A 23,991-nucleotide genomic window follows, 5' to 3' on the forward strand; every position below is an offset into this window, starting at 1 on the left:
GTTTAGTTAAAAGACTGCACCCATATTTACAATCTTACAGTGTTAAAGGTTATGACAGTTATGCAGCTTGTAACAGTAAACAATTGGGAAGGGCTCTATTTTTTTTTAAATAAGTCTGAGCGGTGCTTCAGAAATACACTGACCTCTAACGCACCCCCGGATAGAAGCCACATGTGGAGACTGAGGTGAGGAAGAAAATGAGTCAAAACTCCACCTGGGGCACACATGCATACCCTGAGAGAAACTGTGTATGTGTGTGTGTGTGTGTGTGTGTGTCGGCAAGAGAGCCAAAGAGATTCTTCAGTCCAGATTCAGGCCAGTGCCTGCAGTCAATAGAGCTTGTTCCCATTAAAAGAGGAGTGTCCTTTCATTTCCATAGTAAAACACAAAGATGTAAAACTTTGTTAAAACAATAGAAGCTTTTTTTGTCCTCATCTGTGCTGAATAGCAAACAGGAAGCCGAGCTGTTTCTGATTGCATGCACAGAAGCCTTCACTGTGAGTATGAAGTGTGGTGGTCACAAATAGTTTGTTGAAATGACAAAAACAATAATCCAACTGAAAAGGCAACATCTGAACCATTTATTCACCTTATCATCAACACATATGTACAAGTGTAAAAAATCTTACCGTAGAGACGTCAATAAGCCAATGAAGAAAAATTAAAAATAATGATGCACATGTCGAGCTATTACAAATAACTGCTACAAGAGGCATTAACATACTGCAAGTATGGATAGAAAAATAAACAATTTTTCAGATATTTCTACCAGGTCTGTTTGGGACCCTTTTCCTTATTCGATCATTGTCATGCTCTTGTTTTCTTCAACTGTTTTAAACTTTCAACTATTGCCAACATATATAAAAAAAAAGAAAAAAAAGAATGACAGACGTGTTTCATCTGCATGCATCACACTTTCAGAGGATCTATTGTATGTAGTATTTTCACCAAACTGTGAATTTGGCTTTATGACGCAATAATGCAGACGCAATCCCAGAGATAGAAGGCAGTTAAGTCTTTAGATTAGTCCATGTGTAGCAGAGGGCATTTGTAGGTGGGTTCTAAAAATGTACACCGAGTGTCCATCGGTTCATTTGTCCTCTCTCTGCATCTTTTCACATATATAATGAGCACAGGACAACACTTCTTCCAGCTTCGTGTTGGTCATTGTTTCGCTCACTCGTATAGTCAAACATGTTTCTGCCCATTCTCTGTGTTCACTGCTTTGCCTTCTTTAGGATGGTGCCCACTGCAGAGATGACAGTGGTCTTGGTGCCGCTAGCAGTGGTTGTCACAGAGACGACAGCAGGCAGGGTCGCGGTGGTAGTGATGATGGTGGGCTGGGCCAGGGTCACAGGGATTGCAGAGTCCCACTTGCTTTTCCTCTTCTGGGCTTCTGCTGATGAGAGTAAACACAGGGGAGGAGAGAGTGATGTGAGGATATACATCATCAGCTGCACAGGTAGGGCTACATGGCACTCTGCTGAGGAAAGACCTGACATTACTTGAGTTAAAAGGTACCCAGAGGAGATTCGACCACTAGTAGCGCTATGGAGCAATGTTTTTAGTTTGTTTGTTATTGTGCACGAGTACACACATGCGCGAGCATGTGAGTGACAGTTCACATCCTGCCGTCGGTTTCACGCTCTTCCACTGCAGCGAGAAACGTAGCAATGAAGAAGAAGCCTGCTAGCTAGCAAACATGGCTGTAAAACATGTATTTTTAAACAATGTACAATTAATTAAAAAAAATAATAATTTTATCGACTTGTTAGACTTCAAAGATACATGACACATGATGATGCATTTTGGTGAGAAACACTTAATGTAAACTTTTGTTTGTTTACAAGAAAACTCTACAGAGCTCCTTTAATCTAAATCCCGTTTCAGAAATGCTTCATGTATCTATGAAAGTAATTGCCTTTTGGCATTTAAACATATACTCTCCAGCCACTTTATTAGGTACACCTTCAGGGTATTTCCTGGCTCACAATAGGCCTTTGCGGAGTGACTACGCACAACAGTTAGCATGATCAGTCCACGTACAGTAAAGGCAATAAGCCTGTGTTACTTTATTTGGCAGAAATCTATGCTTTTTTCTGTTATTTCTGACCATTTGATAAACAAAAATGTAGTGCTGTACCAAATGTAATTTTTTTACATTGAAAGCTTCTATTGAGGTTTTCGAATGAAGCTTCGAATGTATAAAATAAATTTTAAAAATCCTTGAACAAAATCCTCAATTTGAATCGGATTAAATGAGTTAGTCGTTAAAGGCAGAATGAGTAGGATTTTTCACTTACTATTTGTAAACATGATTCAAAGTTGGCCCCATGCAGAGAGAGAGAGAGAGAGAGAGAGAGAGAGAGCGCGGTGGTGGTCGAGCAAGCTAGTGAGTGAATGAAGACAGGGAGCGGCGTTAGCGAGAACAAAGCAGGGAATCAGAGAAATAAAATGTTATTTTTCAGTTACGTTCTAAAGCACAAATAAACATGGCTACACCACCACACACCTCCGCACAACCCTGCGGGAAGGAGCCACATTGCCGGATTTTGTGTGAATGCAGACAAAGCAACGCTTCATCCTGTCCGCCTCTGCCCTGCTTGTGTGTGTAGCTCGGCCCCGCCCTCAGTCAAACAGACACACAGACCCGCAGCTCTTATGTATACACATACATATATACATCCATGACACAGACAGAGAGCAGAGGGGAGCGACGGAGACAGCGATGTAACCTGGTCGCTTTATAGAGTCCTGGCTTTTACTTGATGAGAAATCACAGGATGTCCTCACAGCGGTGCGTTCAGGCCCGGTCAAAACAATGCAGCTAAGCTGGCTTCGTGGCATAGATTCAACAAGGTGCTGGAAACATTCCTCAGAGATTTTGGTTCATATTGACATGATATCATTGCGCAGATTTCGGCTGCACAGTCATGCTGCGAATCTCCCGTTCCACCACATCCCATCTCTAAATGTTCCATAAAAGCTCTATTTAAACATGACAGGGTTGTTGTGGATAGAGCTGCAATGTTCAAGTGATATTTATAAATGGGAAAATAATGATGAATGAATCAAATGATGATTTTAAAACTTATTTTGAAGTTGAATGACTTCTCCGTGGCTTAAAAGCCCTGAAAATCAATCTTCTCAATCAGCTTCTTGTTAGATGCCATGAGGTCCAACATGAACACATTACTTTCTGCTTAAGTTTCAACAGTCTTAATTTTTTTCACACGCGAGATTTCTGTATTTCTGCTTTTGTCCTTGCTTTTTTCACTAGTTTGAAGTGGACGTGGCTCAGCTGGAAAAAGGGTGATGCGCACGAATCACAGTTTGGCTACATTTGAATCAAAGTGTGATGACAGTTGTGGGGTTGTTTGCTTGTGCTGTTAGATCACTGTCAAGCAACTCTGATCAAAAGACACCCACACAGACTTGATGAGGTAGAAAAGCTGAGTTTGTGAGTGTTAAACTCAAAATAAATAATAGCATAGGTGTTTTTCAAACTTAAAATTTTGGGCATTTAGTCGTGAATATTTAAAAAGGAGCTGTAAGCGACATTCACTGCTACTAAATGTCGCACTAGAGCACCAGCATCTCAGACCAAAACAAATGGGCACCACGGCACACCAGACTCCATTGAGAAAAAAAGTAATTTTACCTCGAAAATCATCGTAAAACGCACTTCATTCAAACCACGTTGGTTTCTATCGTTTCGATAGGCGACGTCATTAACAACAAGCCCCCTCCACACGCGGCTCACCTGCTTTTGTCGGAATCGTGGGTGAAAAAATCCAAACCGCAAGTTGTGTTTTTTGACGACAAAGAAAGTCAACAAAGCAGACAGATACAGGAAGAGACGAACAGAAAGAGGCGGGGCAAGCAGGTGTGTACTGTGCATGAGACCAGACCAGAGGTGTAGGTGTATGTGTGTGTGTGTGTGTGTTGGGGGGGCAAGGTGAGCAGAGCCGAAGGGAAAAGCAAGGTGAGCGGATTAAAGTAGTTTGTGAGTAAACACTAAAATAAGGTGTAGAATTAAAATGGTGAAATAATACTAGCATATTATATATATATATAAAAATAAATAAATTATCCCCCCCAAATAAGGTAACGCTTGTAAAATGTATTATTGGGTTCACCTAAATTATGTGCTGGTGCACCTAAATGAAAAAGCACCAATGTCACCAATGTAAAAAGTTAGTCTGGAGCCCTGCTGTAATAAAACCGTGCCTGAGCAATTGAATTCCTATTTGTTCACATGCTATATGTAAAGCGTCCTCCTGGACATTCATTCTGTGAGCAGTTGACATGAATGCTGAAAATTTAGGGCGACTGATGATTTCATTATTATTCAGAAGGGGTTTTTTTTTTTCTTTTGCACTGCACCACAAGATTGAAAATAACATGAATGAAAGCACACTTTTATAGGATGACCTGACATGAGAAGAATCTCTTCTACGACATTATATCAGCTCATTCACAGTTTTTTTTTTAAAACTGATTATTATTTATTAAATTCAAATGTATTACAAGAAGGAAGAACAAAGCGCCCATTTAGTTTTCTGTTTATTTTGCTGCAGTGGCCTTAACATTAATGTGACACTTAATTCAGACTTGTGTTGTGTTGGTAGTGTTATGTAAAAGGTTACTAGTTCCAAACTAACAACACTGCCGTTGTGGCTTTTTAGATGCCTCAGGGGCGTATTCAAACATAAACCAGCCATGTAAAATTGATTTTTATGTAGCACGGTGCATTTCTGAAAGGAGCTCAAGCTGTGAGGTGTTGCAGTGCGGACTGCCCATTGGGCTGACGGCCCATTATTCCGAAACCCCAATAGTCTGAAAAATGTACCGAAAGCCCATTTGTCCGCCAGCCCATTATCCAAAAAACAAACTGCCATTGCTCTGAAAATACGCACATGGGAGAAGTTTGCACACAGGCCAGATACCACGTTGTTAACGTGGTGAAACGGTCGCAGTTTGGTTAAGGTTTAGGCACCAAAACTACTTGGTTATGTTTAGGAAAAGATCATGGTTTGGGTTAAAATAATAAGTCAACGCTGACTTTTGGTTTCAGACGGGACACGAAGAGAGGTCTCCTGGGTAAAAGTCCTGTGTCTGCAGGGTTTTGCCCTTAATAGGTTTAATCTTACTGGCCTTACACCAAACAACATTTCAAGCAATTTTAATGTCGCAGACAAATTTCAAATGTCGGAATAAAATCAGGAGCATTTTACCTCAGTTGGTGCGCGCCCCCCCCCGGACAAAACCCCAGCCGATTCAACACCAATCAACTGCAAGGAGTGCGTATTTTCAGAGCAATGGGCCTTCAGAGCAACGGGTGTTTGTTTTCGGGATAACGGGCTGCCGGACAAATGGGCTTTCGGTCCAATGGGACATTTTTCAGACTACTGGGGTTTCGGGATATTGGGCCGTCGGAACAATGGCTTGGCACCGTTGCAGTAGTGGATTTTTACCTGTGGCTGTGGTGGTGGTGGTGTTGCTGGTGGTGGGGGCTGCTGTGCTGGAGGGGTTGGTGCCCTTCTTAGTCCCCGTGACAAACTCAATCTGTGAAACACACAGAATATCAGAACACTGATTTTAATCCTGGTACTGTTTGATGTGTAACTGTTTTTAACCAACATACACAATCTATACAGTATTTGTTGAGTGAGGGGAAGAAAATTACGCATTCCCTTTGTCTGGTTTCACTCTGGCTGCTCTGATGTTAGCTCTGCTGTAGCCTGCATACCACTGACTACATTTCACAGTAGAGAATAACAGAGCAGCTCCTGTAAAGTACATGTTCATTCAAGTTCAGTTTCTAACTTAGGTGCAGCTGCTGGAATGATGCTGCTGCTGATGATAGCAGCATGTATTACCTCGGAGTGATTAATTCAGAGGTAAACAGCAAAAGCAAAAATGGCTGGCAGGGAAAGACACACTCAGGTGTTTTTAAGCGTACGCCTGCTGAAGATGTTTGCATTTACACGGAAACCCAGTGGAAAACACGAATGGGCACGGCTGAGCTGTAAAGCTGCACTGGGCTGGGCCTGAGCTGCAGTTACGAGAGCTGAACTTGGCAATGTTGATTTCTGCGTGTGTCTGATGAAGGACGTAAAAAGTAGAAATTAACTGCAGCTGGTGGAGACTTGCCCCTGACGCAGACGGAGAAGATGGCTGAATAATCCTCCTGTTTTGTTGTTCGACTCACCTTGGTTCGCTCCTTCTTGGCTTTCTCCAGTTTGTCCATCTCCACTTTCTGGGCTTTGGCTGGAAGGATAAAACACATGCATGAGTGTTGAGTTCTAATCACACAGAGATGTTAAGAAGAAGTAAACTGGCTTACCTAGACCTTCATAGTAAGAGTCCTCTGACCAGCCATGAGGATCAAACATATCTTTTGGGTAGTTAGTTCCCAGTTCATCGATACTGCAGAACTGAATGAGCTTCTCGTAAATGCTAAAAGAAAACCAAAGAAAAGCCTAATAAGACATTTATATCTGGTATCATGCGTAAATAGCACTTTGTGTGTGTGTTTGTTGGTTGGTTGGTTGGTTTGGGTGTGTTCTTCAGCTGAGCTGCATACCTTGGGTTTCTAAATTCTTTCTTTTTCTGGATGTGGCTGTTTGTGTCAAAATCTCCATGGAGCTTCCTCTCATACAGCTTGTGGATCTTGTCCTGTTACAAAACGAGCAAATCAGCGAAGGGCGTGAACAGACAGCAGGCCATCTCTCCGTGTAAGAAGATGAGCACCTCTGCTTTGACCCAGCTTCCTCCACACTCTGCATTTGGCAGGACACACCGTCAGAGTCAGCAGATGAACAAAACCTACTATATATATGTGATCAGCTCTGCTCGAGCAAGGGTCGGTGTGAATGGAGCTATTGTGTACGAGAGTTTCTGATACGTTTGGGAAATATTTGACAACCAGGTTCAACTGAGCCACAGGGAGCTGGCAGATGTAGCGAGGGCATCCACAGTGATAAATGAGAGCTAACATGGCACAAGATGGAAGAAGGGAATGCTGCTAAAAACGAGAAGCTACTACGCCTTTGTCATTGCCTTTCAAAATGACCCAACACGAGTGTTTTCTGACCCGACACCCCTATCAGCTGGAGGACATTGTTTGTCAGCTCTCTTAAACCATTACAAATCAAAAGTCACACACTTTGTTGACCCAACCATCCACCTGTACCTCCTTCCTATAAAAAGCTGTTTACTGTGCCGTTATGATGTCACGCTACTTCTGCATTTGCTTCTGACGGACAAGAGTCATAACACACAGGGCAACCTGACGTCCCCCGTCAGATAAATGTGAAAAGAAACAGGTCGCTTTAGGCATCTGAACAAACGGCCGAGGCTGTTGCTTTTCTACAGACAAAGTTGAGGCTCGCTGAAGGCCAGAGCTCACAGATTCTGGCAGTCACTGGAATGTTCTAATCTCAAGGTCGGGGCATGATTGCAAAAGGCAGTTTGGAAACTGTTCCTAATGTGGATACATTCCAGCAAATGGTGAAATGACAACAACAAAAAAAAAAAAGCCAATTCAACTGTAAGAAACATATTCTAAGCATGCATGTGTCTCTACTCCTCCATGGCCTTAGGGCAGGGATATCCAGGCTGCTCTGGTGAAGGTGAATCATTCGTTGTGCCTCTGACAGGTGGGGGAGTGTCAGCCCAGCGGGGATATAGCTGAGCTGTTCACTTACTAAGTCAGCTGTGTGTGTCCTGACCTGCCTCAGCTCCTCACAGAACAAACATTATTGCAGTTAGACGCACCAAATGCACAGCAGCAAGGCAGAAAGAGAGCGGCGCTGGTGATACTAAACTGACAGAAGACGACACTGTGTGCTGGTTTAATTACAGGGGTATGTCTCAGAATTTATGTAGCCACCAGAATTTATCTCTAACCCCAGAGGGAACGAGTGAAACATCGAAATTATTCACTTGGCGTGGGGAACAGGTTATTTTGACTGCGTCAACACCAAGATGAGTAGTCTCTGGACGAGGTAGCTTTTAGCCCTAAACACTCCAAACTTTAACTCTTGGTCTTGAACTCCTAACTCTAAACCTTGTGCATATGCCAAAGGGGCGAGTGCAGACCGTGTGTCTGCTTATGAAACCAAAATCTTCCTTTAGGAGCCAGTGACAAGTCTTCATCTTTTACTACCTGGAAAAGTGTTTATCCAACACATAAAACAAGTCTACAGATGTTGTAAAACCCAGAACACAGGGCACCAGGACTTTTCTGTCAAGCTCTCAGAAAACCCACAAGCCCAACTATTCCCACACACCCACTCCTCTGGTCTGATTAGCAGACATAACTGTGGCCTCGGTGGTGATATAAAAACTGCTTGCAGGAGACGAGCAGCAGTATATTGTGTTTAAATAAATTGCGTGCTACAAGAGAAGCTTTGCAGTGAATGTTATGCGGTTAAATAATCATATAACAGTGGAGGTGTGTCTACCTGTAGTTGGCTCGAGCAGCGTCCAGGGGGCGGGGCGGGGATCCTGATCTCATCAGGTGACATGTTCCTCACCTTCTCCGAGAATAGAGCTGGAAAGAAGACAGAAACAGAAACATGGGCCCTTATGTGTTTTCACTTCAGCAGCTTTCCCCCCTCTGTCTTGCATGTCTTTACATGCTGAGGAAGGATTAACTAAGAACCAAATCTGTTTTTGAATTAACGGATGACAAATGAGAAGGAGGTGGGATATGGATATGCACTGGAGAAGAAGCTCAGTTAAAGAAACTGTGTTCACTGTGTGTTAAGTAGGGGTGAAAAAAAAAAAAATAAATAATCGATTCACTTGCATATCATTATTCTTTTTTTGTTATGATTTTTTAAACCGATCTTTAGATTCCTGAATCGATTTTTTTATGCATGAATAATATTAATAATTATTATATTATCATATATTGTATTATTATTATTTGTAAATCAGCTTGATGGGCAGGAATAGCTAAATGTAGCAGTTTACTTCAAAAAGTATTTTATATACCAATTTTATTCAATTCAATTTTATTTATATAGCTCCAAATCATAAAGGTTTTTCAGGGAACTTTTCCCATAGAGCAGGTCTGGACCGTACTCTTTATAACATTTCTATGCAGTATAGCAATGATGATGTGATGTGCATTGTTTTTGGAAATATGACCTCATGATATACAGTCTCTACAAGTGTATGATTCAACTTTTTCTCCATGGTCTAGTGTTAAAGAAAGCAAACAAAAATCGCAATGGATCGTAATATCGAATCGCAATACATAGCGAATTGGCGCCCAAGTATTGTGATGGCATCGAAGCGGGAGATAAGCATGTCGTCCCAGCCCTAGTGTTAAGCGAATATTGCTGGCGAATTCCTGAGCATCCTGTTCGTTGTAGTCCTATATGTATGCCAGTGGTTTTACAGGGCAGTGCGGTATGAGGAGCGCACGGCCCGGGCAGGGAGTGGCTGTTGGGGCTTGCGAGAAGGGAGGCTCCTCTGCCCTCCCTCCTTGCCTCTCTTTGCACGCGGCCCTTGTTTTGCTCTCCCTGCTCGACTTGTCTGTCTCTGCTTTCTCTGACTGCAGGCCAGGCATTCTTCAGTGTCACTCTACATCCAAATCAGACAGATAGTCTTTACGGTCGTTCAGTGCTATCACTCACGCTCTGAGTAAGTGCTGCAAGCTGTGTGCAGGAGCTTGTTATCGTCGACAAGTAAAAACTTGAAAGGACACGAGACGATCATTTTCTAAAGTGTTGTCTTTTAGAGAGGAAGAGAGGAAAATTCCACAGTCACGTACTCTTACACTGTTGAGTATCAGCAATCTGTGATGTATCCAGGAGATTTCCGTGTTTTTAAGTGTTTTGGTGAAACCTCTTTAACTACGTCATCTACTTTCACTTGAAGTTATGCTTTCCAATATTTCTCACAATGTCTTTCAATAAACCCCTAACTTAGCCTGGGTATCAAAAATCATTACTATAGCCTGACCAGTAACAGATTTTTTATGGCAGACACTGATCTCAATAATTCAAAACTTATATTAGCCAATTTTTTTATTTTTACATTTTACATAAACACCACATTATGTACTGAGCCAGACAATTTACAGTTGAAAACTGCAGTTCTTTGAGCTAAATGCTAACGTCAGCATGCTAACATGCTCACAATGACAATTCTAACATGCTGATGTATAGAAGGTAATGTTTACAGTGTTAAACATCTTAGCTTAGCATGTTAGCATGCTAACATTTGCAAGTACCGCAAAACATATCCCACCATGCAATTCCTTGTTACTTATCGGCCAACATATACGGCGATGACACATCTGCAAAAAGCTAATATCACCCGATATATTGCCCAGCTATTTATCGGTCAAACTCTGCTCAATACTTTTTTGTTACTGACCGAAATGTGTCGGTAGCACCAAGTACCGAAAACAGTCAAGCACTGAAGGCTGTCATCAATAACTTTATGATCTTATTTACTTATTCTTGGATCAGATAGTTCTTGATTAAAATCCAAATTTAGACCGATTTTACTTGGGGAAAAGTTCTTCCACGTCTGCCTGCGTTTAAGAAATTTGAAGAAAAATTTTGGATTATTTTGTAATGTTAAAAAAGAATTTGGTAACAAACATATGTAAAATATAGAAAAAGATTTGTTTGGGTATCGGCACAAGTATTGGAAAATTTGGAAAAAGACACCCAGCTCTATGTCTACGAACTGCATGTGTTCTTTTGTTACGATTGACTGACACAGAAATATATGATTTGCCACTGATCTTTTACACTCTGAAAATGTTTGCGTTGCTGACATTGTTCGGTCCAACACTTGTGACCAAGATCAGGTTCAGTAGCTGTAATGTGCCGTCTTTCTATGCCGGCTACAATATATCTGTGCCATGAACATTGCTGGTCCGCGGTGAAGCAATCCCTGCCTGTGGGACTGTGCCGGAGGTGAACTTTGAAGTGTGCAGACAGAAAGCTGTCGTATACTGATACACTCTTTCCAGCAGTCCCTCCCTTCGGTATCTTTGTCGTTTTCCTTGGTCTGCTGATCACGTGGGACCACAGATCCACACGTGTGGATACTGACTTGCCACCCTGATCTCCTTTGTGTCTGGAACGTTCAGAACAGGAGCAGTGCCTCCCCCTCCATTTGCTTCATCGCTGATATGGCTACGTTTTACCTCCCCCCACCGCGGGGAAGGAGGGGCAGGGTGTTGCCCTTGTTGGCCAGACACATAAGTAACGCTAAGCGTGTATGTATGCAGGTTCACACACATTCTTTGACAGCAAAAAGTGAGGCATACACTTACATGAAGATAAATGGTTCCGTGAATGTAACTAGTCTATGCACCCCCTATTTTAAAACACAGAAAATACAATAGCCTCCAACAATAAAAAACCTGACAAGGCAAGTCGGATGAGTCACAGGCATCAGGGGGTAGCTTGCTATTTCATTTAACACAGACAATTACACGTTGTAGCTGCAACAGGGGTTTAGCATTGTGGAAGCCTGCTAAGCCACTTTAGACATGGGAGATTTAGTTGATAACTTTGTAGCCTTGTTGGATAAACTCTAATTTAAACACCAATATAAACTCTGTAGCCTCAACAGAAGCAGAGGAAGTGTGAATAAATCACACCCTGTGTAATAAATATCCCTGTTTATAATTCAGCTCAGTGTGAGAGGAATATTCTCATATAACAGCAGCGCTGTCATGAAGGACATGGGGACACAGAGTAATAAGCAGACAGAGAAACGATTATACTCTGCATCAAAATTACCATCTGTCCTCCCGAAAAACAGACAGAAAATCACAATCTGTGCCCTCAGGGTCTTTCTGGACAGACAATGTCTGTCCCTTCAGTGAACAGACAAAGAGCCGTCTTCTCAGCCTGCTGACAGGAGGCCTTTTGCTAGACCCACTGTGACATTTACTGACAGACAAGACAGAGGAGCCAAGCTCCGCTGCAGTAATGTCAAGTGCCCAGACCCAGGCTATGAGTCACACTCTGACACTACAGTACACTGATAGCGATGGTGGCTGTTTTGAAAACTAAAAATTGCTATAGTGCATTTCCCTTTCCTATGCGACTTCTTTTTATGGCTGCAACAAACCAGGCGAGTGGAAGCGGTGATGATGGAGGGAGCAAATCTGTGGGCAGAAGCCACCAAGTTCACTCAGCTACTGCTGTCCCTCCCATGGAGCGTGTTGGAGGGAGTCCAAAGGAAGGCTTCTTAGTTTAGTACACTTTTAGAGCACAATGGCAGCACGCAAGGACACAAAAAGGCGTGAGAATTTCACCGTCCGTCAGTTTAAGAACAAATAATGAATAAATCATCTCCTACTTGGATTCACTGAAACGTTCCTTTCAAAATAAAATTATTTCTATGTGAGGATCATTAAGCAATCATATTATTTTAATTATTGTAATCAGTTATACGACCTCATTGCAACACATTAGTATATGTATCGTTTTCCAATGTTATTTTGCAGCCAAGTGATGGATGAGGAGGAACGCTGCATTGCGTAATCTGTGCCATCATCTGCATCCAGCTAGGCGCCCGCACAAACAAACAGCAGAGAGGGAAACCGCTAGTGCCAAAGGTTTATAGTCTAACAGACTGGTGTGAGAAACTCCGCTCCCTGTATCACTCACATCCTGTCTGATCTGATGCTCACTTACACACCTGTACAGGTCAGTCATTACTCACTAACCACTGCCAGGGTTAGACCTTCATAACCCATCTGTCAGTCAGCAGACAAAGAGGCTTTTATAACTCACCTGGGTCTAGTTAGTGATTCATACATTTACTGCACCAACACCCGACTGACACAATGAAAAGTCTGATTCCTGTATACACTGTATCCTACTATATATTTGTTTTATTATACATGCTTACGCATCCAGAAGCAGGCGCTATTCTATGTAGTTCTTTTTGTCATCAAAGATTAAAACCAATACTTTCTGACTTCCCCACCCTGTCTACGGAACTCAGCCCCAAGCCCATTGGTTCGCAAGACGGGTCACAAATATATAGTTTCATTTTTAAAAAAAGACTTAGGAATTTCCTAAAACAGCTGGGCACTGTTGTTTTTACAAAACGTCACTTAAACAAGAGTAAATACGGCATTTATTGAGGGATATTCCAAGTTAGCCCGGAAACTTTTAGCTGTACGTCGTTAGCAGCATGTGCTGAGGTTAGCACAAAAAGCTGATGGGCATGCCAGTCAGTCACACTACGCCTGGATTCAGACAGAATGAGGCGCTGCGGTGTGTGGGGGTTTGGGCGTGTTTATTTGTACTTAACCGCTGTGAAACAACCAGAAAATAAGGTTTTCTCTGATTCACTGGCTTTTTCGGTACCAGCACTCCCTCTACTTATTCATTCTATAGGTCGCTTGACCAGCGCTGTCTTCTCTCAAACAAACAAACCAAAGGAAGCTTCTTGGTATCGCAATTTTATTTTATTTTTTAGCATAGACTGCAAGCCACACAGGTTTCAATGATATTTCAGGCTGACTGTGGAGCAGTTTGACCGGTCTGATCGCCGGACTGGCCACCGCAGCGTGACATCGGGTTGTGTTTTTCCAAAAGTTGAGTCTGGTCCAAATTTCCCGCAGCAGGTCGCTGCAGTTTTTTCCAGCACCCCCTGCTGACTCCACCGCCGCAGCCTAAACGCACCACCATACCATCCGTATTTTCGCCGCAGCGACGGATTCTGTCTGACTGCTGCCTGCAGCGAGCAACCAATGAAACGCAGGCGCTGGAAGACCCGCCTCAACCTTTTAATTAGTTGTTAGGGAAAAATTCGGGTTCGGACTGTACTGAACCCGCTCTGAACCGTGACTCCTACACCGGGGTATGAACCGAACCGTGACTTCTGTGTACCGTTACACCCCTATGTGTATGTGTACTCACCAACTAGCTCATTGGGGTCCTTTCTTTCGGCTTCTGAGATCTGTGAAAAAAAAAAAGACACAAAAAAGAAGAGGGAAGAGAGGGGAAGAAGAGAGAAACAGAGAGATACATGGGATATTTAGGTCTCCTTTGGACAGGAGAATCTAATCATCAGCCCTTGGAGGAGGGAAATATTAACAGCACCAGTGGTAGATATTATTAAACCATGTTCCCAGTTCAGATATAGTTAATTACCGTGGATTACAAGTGGGTTGGTGAGGTGAACTGGCAGTTCTGGTTAACTATGTGGAGCTGGAAACAAAAGCTTATTCCATTTGTACCTGAAACCTACAAATCACAGATGCTAACACAACAGACTACACAGAACAGAAGCCGTCAGGAGAATAGTTTCTAAGAAGTAATAGAAACCAGAATAGTAAATCTAGGCAGTTTCCAGTGAAAGCCTGAGCTCGGCAGGAGGAGTCTTGTACAGCCTCTAAAATATGCCGCCTGTTGTGCCAACACTGTGGGCATAACACAGGTTCAGCACAAAGGAACAGTGCTGTTATTCACGGGCATCACGACGTCACCTAGCAACTGCACATCAAAGAATTGTCCTGAAGTTGGCCAAATCACGAGGAAGAGGAGGAGGAGGAGGGGGTGGACAGAAAGACATGGAAGCACAGCAGAGCCTGCTGGCAGGAATCCAAACCAAAAAAATAAATAAATGGCACCTGCTGTTTGAGACAGAACCAATAAAATAGACTGATGCACATCTGAAGTTTCTTTCCCATTTGGCTGCCCTTCACAGAGAGGTCAGAGGTCACATTACGCTATGAAACTGCAGCACTGGAGCTCGTATGATTCAGTGTCTTCAAGGTTCTTCCTGAATAAATCATTTCAATTCAGCCGCCTTTACTAAAACCCAAAGATGTCGGGAATAATTGTGTTAAATGCATCAACAACACAGGCGCTAAGAACACCAGTGTTATGGGGATTAACTAGCTTCCCTGTAAACTGCTGATTTGAATGTGTTAGTGGTTGATGGCAGTGACAACAAATGCGTGGAAACAAAAAGATCAAAATCTAGCTGTTCTTGTGAATGCCTAATTGTTGTCATTCAAATTTCAAAAGATACCAATCTGATTCTTTTTTTTTTTTTTTTGGAGACTTGAGTGAAACTGTAACCTGTGTAATGCAATCCAACACAACACCACAAACTACAGCCTCCAAAATCACCACAGAGTGGAAGCAATACCTCCAACACAGTCTTCACAAAAGCAGAATAACATTTCCATCATGGTAGGATTTATTGCAGGGCTGTTGTATTAGATTGCCTCAGATTGTACAGCTGTTCCTACCTTTCTATTAGTATTTTGTGTACATTTTCACACTGGGGAAAAAAAAAAAAATCTCCTTTGGGTGGCAGATTGGGTGATCTGTAAACAACATTTTCTTTGTGTATTTAATGTTTGCCAACCGTATAAACAATCCACCTTTGTTACCTAATTAAAGGGGCCCTCCACTTTACACAGCAGGTTCAGTTTACTCGTTTTGAGGAGCATTACTCACTCTGTGAAGACAGTTGTATAATGTCTTCTATGGCTCTGGAGGGAGCTTTCTAAAGTCTGACACATCAGGGATATCTTTTAGATTGAGAGTTTTTAAAATAAAGCTTGCACTGCAAACTAGAAAATCTGTAGCAAATTTCACGGCAATCCATCAAAGAGTTGATGTCATGAGTCCAGATATTTCACTCAAATCCTAAAATGCTGCTAGTGGCAGTAGGGGATAAAGTCTGGGAATCACCAAAGACATTAGGATACATCGTCTGGGAAGCATGAATTTATGTACAAAATTATGTGCCAATCCATCTAGTAGATGTCAAGCTATTTCACTGAAAAAGTGAAAGTTTTGACTTGCCGGTGGCTCTAGAGGAGAAGTCTTACAACACCCCATAAATAATATCAAAGCCCTTTCCCAATGTGGCCTGGCAAAGGGCTATAGCAAAGGTTTCCTGAGTATTCAGCCGCCTCAGTTGAATAAGGCCCGACTACTGTGTGGTGACCTTCTTATCTACAGTTAGCCCAGAACTGTAGCAAAACACCACCGAGCCGCTGCCATTCACAGTCAGCAGCTACGATAACAAGGAAGGAATGATAATACAGATGAGAGCTAATATAAACATTCTCTCTCTCATTCTGTCAACTAATAAATCTGAAACTGAGCAGTCAACACAAGGCTGAACATCAGTCCTCTGCTGCACCAGGATACAATACATGAGACACAGCAGTCAGTGCCTGAGGGCTGAATAAAAACCTAGCAAAACATGATGATTATTGAATATTCTAACTTCCCTAGAAATGTTTCTCTTCCATGGGAATAATCCACCTCCACCATGTCCATACATGCATTATTGGGAAATCACATCATGACGCACAGTGTGACTATTACCATATCACAAAATCCTTACATCGCCAACGCTGTTATCTCTGCTTCATTACATGGCATATTGAAGAAACAAAACTCTCACAAAACATCAGCTTCATCAGATTATGATCAATCAAAGGCCGGTTGCAAAACAAAGCCTCCTCTAATTTGTGCTGTTTCTGCTTGTTAGGTTTGTGACTCACTCTCACCTTAATGACCGGTATCAAACAGTGTAGCAGGAAGCTGGCATGCTGTCCAGCTCACATAGCTTTAAAACACACACACACCCACACCAACACACATACACACAGGGTGGGGTTAGTAATGTGTGCAGGTCCAAGCAGCGTGCTCTGAAAAACAACGCTGTTGGATGAGCTCTTCACTGGAAGAGGTTTAAGACTCACATTAAGATGCATCACTCTTGCAACTCAGAACTGAGAAGTACAAGTCACTGACCCGGTCTCACCTACATTAAGTGCCTCATATGTTATCTGAACATTCATCTGACACACACAAACCCACAGCACCATCTAGTGAACATGCTCCTTCATAGCAAGTGGTGACAGCTTTAAGTTTAAGTAAAAGAAAGAAAAAAGGTGCCATCCCTTTTGGTTAGTCACAAAACAAATGACAAGTTAATCAGGCTTGATCCTTTTCCAAATCCAATCTATCCCACACCAGGTGGGTGTTCAAATACCTCAACATCATCCGCGTCCCTCCCCTCGTCAGATTCGTCCATTTCCTATAAAAACAAAAATGCAGAAGGTTAACACCGTAAGGCTCAAAAGGAGATTAGACCAGGAGGGGGGGGAACCAAGCAGCAGTACAGACCAGATGACAACCAGCACCCAGCAATGGACTGCACAACTGTTCAACCCTTTTGATGTTATATACTCGTTCTAGTACTACAAAGTCTTTGTTAAAGGAAAATTCCTTAAAATGTGTTTGACGCCTTAAAGCACAAATATCTATTTGGACTGTTCAAAGGTAACTTAAAAAGGGGCACTCCACCAATTTTACACACGGAGGTCAGTTTCCTTGTCATGAGGAGTACAACTCAGTCTGTGAAAACAGTTGTATAATGTCTTCTGTGGCTCTGCAGGGAGGTTTCTTAAGTGTGAAAAAACAATCCTGATGATGTCATCGGGGTCATTTTGGCTTGGGACTTCAGAAGTTTTTAAACAGAAAGCCTGTGTTGCAAACTGCAGATAAGGGATTTGAAAGAAGAGGGCATAACAATAAGACGCTAGTGAGTTGCATTATGGGAAATGGAGGATTCAGAGTTTTTGGAGCTTGACCCATACAAGAGGACTAAAGGTCAAGATAGCTCAGCCTCTGCTGCTTTGATCTGTCTCTTGTGGGTCACCCAAGTGCAATACTAAATCACCGGAGTACTTGAACATTTAATTACCGTCTGACACTGTAGCAAGGTTGTTTTTACAGTATTTCAAAGTGCTTTGTACATCATGGTAAAACTTGACAGTTTATACTCAGTAACCAGACAAATTGAAACCCCAGTACACTGTGATGTAAACCAATAAAACAGTGCTGTAATTAGTATTTCCTTTGTGTGAAACGTACAATGTTAAATTGTTGTTGACACTGTAAGAGATGCATTGATTCAACTCTATGGTATTTGAGGAGGTAGTTATGCTATTATATTGGATTCTTTATTTTATATTAGCAAATATTTTTGCTGCGTCATATATGTAAATGACACGGATAATGCAGTCAAATAAAAACACCGCCACAAAGGCCAAACTCAGACTCAGAAATTACCACAGAATTGAGTCAACACACAAACAACTAAAACTGAACCTAAACATAAAGTCGGTATTTACTGCAAGACTCTTGCATAACGTCATTCGGATGATTCCATTTTTCTGGCCACTCTGCGTACAAGCCATCAATTCAGCAGGCATGCAGAGAAGGCATATGGTACTTATCAACCATGTTATAGTTAACCTATACATATCTAAAAGCACTAACATGCATACATACAAATAATGATATGAGATTTGCAACCTACGAGTAGAATATAATCTGAACTTTAGGTCCTCTTTCATTGGTAGCATTTCCTGTTTGTCCAACGATGATAATTAAAAACATTGGCCTGCTTCACTGCTGTTTTCACAAAGAGTTGATGCATTCACACCTTCCACAGAATTCCAAAGATTTTGGTGTATCAAATGTTTGCTGTATTAAAAGAGCTGTCAATCAATTTGAAGTGATAGAAGGTTACAACGCTGTGTTTGGAGATTTGGTGGTTGGACATAAGGCTGCAACTAACGACTATTATTATATTATAATAATAATAATATTATAATACAGTATAATACAATACAGTATTATACTGTATAATAATAATTATATTATACTATTTTCAATATCCATTAATCTGCTGATTACTTTCTTGATTAATTGTTGGGTCTATAAACTGTATAAAAAAAATAAATAAATAAAAAAAAAAAAAGATTGAAAAATGCCTATCACAATTTCCTAAAGCCCAAGGTGACATCCTCAAATGTGTTTTGTTTGACCAACAGTCCAAAACCCAAAAATGTTTACTTTAAAATTATATAAAAACACAGAAAGGCAGAAAATCCTCACATTGGCTGGAAACAATGAATGTTTGGCGTTTTTGCTAGATTTATGTGATTAATCAATTATCAAAATAACTGCAGATTCATTTTGGATCAACTAATTGATTATCTGTATTATTTAAATTGAAAAAAAACAAAAAAACAAAACGAATTAGAACTCTAGCTATGCAACTCCTTTGTTTACCTTTGGATCACGGATTATATCTTTAATATCTGAAATTGTGGTTTCACTTCAACGAAAGTCCGAACATTTAAGAAGCGTGATCAAGATTTTGGCTTCCAAGTTCAATTGAACGCTGTTGTGATATTTGTGTTTGGAACGGTCCCTTCTTCCAGCTCTGTCTGGTAACGAGTCGCATGGGTATTATTGTGAGCACACTGTGATTAACCGCTCGGTGCTTCCCAGACGTGGTCGCAGCTGCGGGTGAGCGCGTGTTCACAGACAATCTCCAAATGTAACGGCATTCTTTAGGGACGGAGAAATCTTTTTTTTATTCAGCCACATGCTGTAGAAGCATTATTATTAGTATTTGTATTGTTGTCTATTTTTATTCATATTTACATTTTAGAGGACACACTGATTTTATGTAACATAACACATAGTTTTACTTTTTGTACAGTAGAGGTTTTATTCAAGGGGGAAATAGAAATTAAACTGATTGGATGAGTACTGGATTAATAAATGGAAAAATAAATCAAGATCTCAATGGTGAACAAAATAACCATGATTACCATTTTATACAAAATAGTACAACCCTGGTACATGTAATAGCAGACTATTACTATTAAGGCTACCTTGGCCAAAAAATCCAAACTGGTTCATTTTCAAAAGACTTTGCAGTATTAGTACTAAAGAGGACATTGCAGAGGATGACAAGTACCTGGGAGTACACATGGACAATAAACTGGACTGGGCTAAGAACACTCAAGCTCTTTACAGGAAGGGCCAGAGCCGCCTCTATTTCCTGAGGAGGCTGAGGTCCTTCAACATCTGCCGGACAATGCTGAGGATGTTTTATGAGTCTGTGGTGGCCAGTGGTGTCCTGCATGCTGTCGCGTGCTGGGGCAGCAGGCTGAGGGTAGCGGACGCTAACAGACTCAACAAACTGATCCGTAAGGCCAGTGACAATGTGGGGGTGGAGCTGGACTCTCTGGCGGTGGTGTCAGAGAGGAGGATGCTGGCCAAACTACATGCCATCTTGGACAGTGTCTCCCACCCGCTCCATGACGCGCTGGTCAAACAAAGGAGTACCTTCAGCGGAAGACTCATCCCCCTAAATGCACCACAGGCAGTCATTCCTGCCTGTGGCCATCACACTCTTTAACACCTCCCTCTGAGTGTCAGTCTGTATGACCCTAAGTCATACTGATATGATATTGATATTGATATTTATTCATACCTCTATTACTGCTGTGCAATATCCTCCGCCTCATTATAAATAAGCTACACTTGGCAGTTCATGCACTAGTACTTTGTACTGTATTATTATCATCAACCGGTAAACCCACTTTGTACTTCACACTTATTTTATTTTATACTTATGCCCACTTGGTACTTAATTTATTTTCTGACCTGTATTATAGTGTATTATATTTTTTTTGCTTAGAACTTCTATTCCTGTGTGCACTGACGTGACAGTGAGCTGCTGTAGCAAAAGAGTTTCCCCTCGGGGATCAATAAAGTATTTCTGATCTGATCTGATCTGAAAAGTGTTTAATGTCAAAGGAGGTGATGTGACAAGATCCCCCTCACCCTCCACCAGTACAAACATGCACTGATGCAGTTTTGGTGATTACACACTCTTCGCAAAAACACGTCTGACATCAAATATAATGCAGCTACTGCCACAACCAAACACGCATTGGTGTGATCCTCTCAGCCTCCTAATGCCCCCCCAGAGTTCAGTGAAGACTCCCACCATATTCTCTAGCACCACACCCAGTGCACTGCTTTTTCTGTCGCTTAAAACATTCAGCCAGATGTCAGTGGAATCCATCTGAATGGTCAGTAGAAATAAAAACCTACAGGACGTCATCTTCCTCACAGTAAGAAACATCATTTTCAAGTATTCAGAACTCAAATACTGACCGAGTTGCTCTCTCTGCTGTCTTCATCTCCAGACCCCTTGTCATCGGCACCCTCAGTCCGGTTCAGGTCATCATCACCATAGCTGTACACCAGACCTCCTCCAGCCCCCCCTAGTGATAGATGGGAAGAGACAGAGAGGCACAGGGACGCCACACAGAAAAAGACGTCAGATAACTATAAGAGGCGAACAGCATCACTGGCAACTGAAATATGAGGGAATCAAAGTCTTGGTGCATGCCAGTCCCACTAGCAGCGCATCAGGGATACAGCAAGACACCTCAAAGCCAAACTCCATTCAAAAATCAAGCGATATAATTTTACCACACACACACACACTCTCTGCCAAAACACTCAAGATTTAAAAATAAAACGTTCCAGCATATTAGTCTGTGGGACTGGGAGTGAAACCAGTAACGTTAACTTTAACTTTACAGCAAAACAAAAAAACCTCTGTTGTTGAGACCTTCACGTTTTTATATCCATTATGTGCCAGGGAACATCAACAAGACCAAAACAACACCAACAATCAACCCTGCTGAAATAACGGTATATGCTTTAACTATGTACGTTCGTGGTTTTTACAGACAAGTCTTGAATATCTTGGCCATTATCTGTAAAATAGCAACGTCAGCTACAAGCTAAAGTTAGCTACCACATGACAATCCGGGGAGAGATTCGCACAGAAATAGACACAATTTTTAACCACTATACTTCGATCCAACAACATTATTAAAGTTGTTATCCCATACCTGTCTCTTCTAATTCGGGGTCAGAGTCAGGCTCTGAATCGTCCCCATACTCTGCCAAAGAGGAAAGCAGAGCACTCTTTTTGCCGCTCGCCATTGCTGTATGCGTCGCATAAACGGCCGTCGCAGAGTAATAACGTCAGTGAAATTGTAACGCGTAAGCACCGGTGTAACAGTGGGAGATGTAGTCCTTCTGTTTATTTGGGGCTGCTGAAAGCCTACAGTCTGTGTCTTAACAAGGGGGAGTGTTGAGCTTAACACATCATTATTTTTTTAATGTGAACATTGTTAATAAATAACCACCATTGTAGTATCCAAGTTTTCCATTTTAGACCATATGCTGTTAAGGGGAAAAAAATGGTTTTTTTTTAAAGCTCTTCTACATCAGTAAAAATCCAATTAATATGTAAACATGCTCACACAGCTTTCATATCTTATGAAAATCAGCATTTGTTTCTGTGCCTTTGTATGTCCAACTGCTGTATAAAATAAATCTAATTTAAAAGACGATCACGTACATCCACACACTAACCCAGCAGCAACTTCTGCTGCACCTTAGTGTCTAAATACTGCCCGTTCTACTCACAGTTCATGTAATATCTGACAATACGTTTCACTAGTTTGGAGAAGTAAACGATGCTACCTTCACTTGAATGCAGCGTAGGACACCAAGACCAACAATCAGGCTACGTACACTAGGTCTGTCTTTAGTAACAAGTCTAATTTAGGACTGTAAGGACTGTTTGTTGAGAATGATAAAAGTTACCATGCAGAAGGATTTTATTTTTGTTTGTTGGCAGATGTTTTGCAGAAATCCAGAAAAAGCCACAACATCAATCTTTCTTCGGGCTTGAGCACCCTGGTGCAGTTACAGCTCCACGCCTGGCTGAGACAATCCAGTTCCATGCCCATACCCACTGGATCATTGTGCCTACTTGCAGATAAATTTACACCTCTTCATATCATAGTCTTTAATACCTAATATAATATGCATATTTAAAATTCAACTCCAGTCTTTAGTCTTGATCAATGTTTAGAAGACAAATGTGATGCATCTTCAAAACCACAAGCAGCTTCCTGTTGTGCAGGCACTGATTGATGATTTGCAGGTTGAAGACATCTGTAGGTTAGAACTGCTTTCTTTCAAGAGCAGCAGTTTACTGTATCTGCATATTGAAACATACTCGTTATATATGCACCTGGACTGCGTGCAACATCAGTGATTTTTCATAAAGTGCCTTTATTGTGTTGGCAATAAAAAAAACAACAACCCCTGGATGACCCAAAGGTGGACAGGTAAATTTAGACAAATTCTCCATCATGTCGCCATTCATTTTACAGTATACGTATGAGTCAGTTCCCTTCACACGTGTTTAGATCACCCCATCCTTCGACTTCTTCTGCTTCTGCTGGTTCTCTTCTTCTGGGCCGCAGCAGCATCCATACAGCAGAGCGAAGGCGACCAGAGACAGAATTCCCAGCACAAACACTCCTATGACTACAAAACCGCCCAGTGCCCACGGCTCCTGATGCAGCCGAAACAGGAACCATTCCACCCAGTCCTCGGGTGACCCTGTGGGTTTCTGCTGCTCTGGTACACTGCACAGGGAGAGATTAACCAGACAAAAGCTCAAATGGAGGAAGAATGTGGATATTAAACTACCATTAGTCGACACTGATAATGCTTTATAGAACCCGTGGAGCCACATTATCTGCTGATGATAAAATGTCTTAAACGGCTGTAAAACATTCCAAAAGCTAACATGTTTTTTATCAGCACGCTCCATAGAAATCCGAAAACTATTGTCACCCAACACATTCCTGTTCAGAAACTCACCTCTCCACGGCCATGTCCCACTAAATGATCCTCTCACAGCTCAGTGCCCCTCCCAACACTGTGTGAATGTAGCTTACTGTAGAGTGGGAGAACAGATGGTTTCAGCTACTGTTCTGATCCACTCGCAGCCCCGGAACTATTTGAATATAGCCCAAACATTACAGTTTACTATCAGTTTGTGCAGGGAGGAGGCTTTCTATAAATCCAAACTCCAATGGCTCCAATTCTGTTCTCCAGGTGTCACTGGCTCTGTGTGGGCAGGGCAAAGTAAAAGCAACAGCTCCTGGTTAATGTTTACTCAAAATATTGACTGGTGGTGGCAAAGGAGAGATCTGATGATAAGGTATGCATACAACAGTGCAGTGTTTTACTTATGTGATTTAGA

At 41.8% G+C, this 23,991-nt stretch overlaps 1 protein-coding gene across 2 annotated transcripts; it reads right to left on the reverse strand.

The window, feature by feature from the left end:
- Positions 1-558: 558 nt before the first annotated feature.
- LOC122867930 (SAP30 binding protein) lies at positions 559-21,923 on the reverse strand. Of its 2 annotated transcripts, none has more exons than XM_044179392.1 (10): positions 21,773-21,923; positions 21,024-21,133; positions 17,029-17,073; positions 13,923-13,962; positions 8,472-8,560; positions 6,590-6,681; positions 6,350-6,462; positions 6,215-6,273; positions 5,478-5,568; positions 559-1,396 (listed from the first exon to the last, which is right to left on the reverse strand). In XM_044179392.1, exons 1-10 carry the CDS (start codon positions 21,864-21,866, stop codon positions 1,218-1,220), a joined length of 912 nt encoding a protein of 303 aa, XP_044035327.1. In that variant the 5' UTR covers positions 21,867-21,923; the 3' UTR covers positions 559-1,217. The 2 variants fall into 2 exon arrangements, with proteins under 2 accessions (XP_044035327.1, XP_044035326.1); XM_044179391.1 differs by having other exon boundaries at positions 559-1,399.
- Between the last annotated feature and the right edge of the window lie 2,068 nt (positions 21,924-23,991).

The sequence above is a fragment of the Siniperca chuatsi genome, linkage group LG20 (assembly GCF_020085105.1).
Source record: "Siniperca chuatsi isolate FFG_IHB_CAS linkage group LG20, ASM2008510v1, whole genome shotgun sequence".
NCBI lineage: Eukaryota > Metazoa > Chordata > Actinopteri > Centrarchiformes > Sinipercidae > Siniperca > Siniperca chuatsi.

Bases quoted from the DNA above. Each gene is read 5' to 3' on its own strand.
- LOC122867930 (XM_044179391.1), bottom strand. From the start codon at position 21,866: ATGGCGAGCGGCAAAAAGAGTGCTCTGCTTTCCTCTTTGGCAGAGTAT. The intron at 21,134-21,772 runs GTATGGGATAAC...ATCTATCACTAG, and splicing joins CCCCGAATTAGAAGAGACAG to GGGGGGCTGGAGGAGGTCTG. The intron at 17,074-21,023 runs GTCAGTATTTGA...TTGTTTTTATAG, and splicing joins ACAGCAGAGAGAGCAACTCG to GAAATGGACGAATCTGACGA.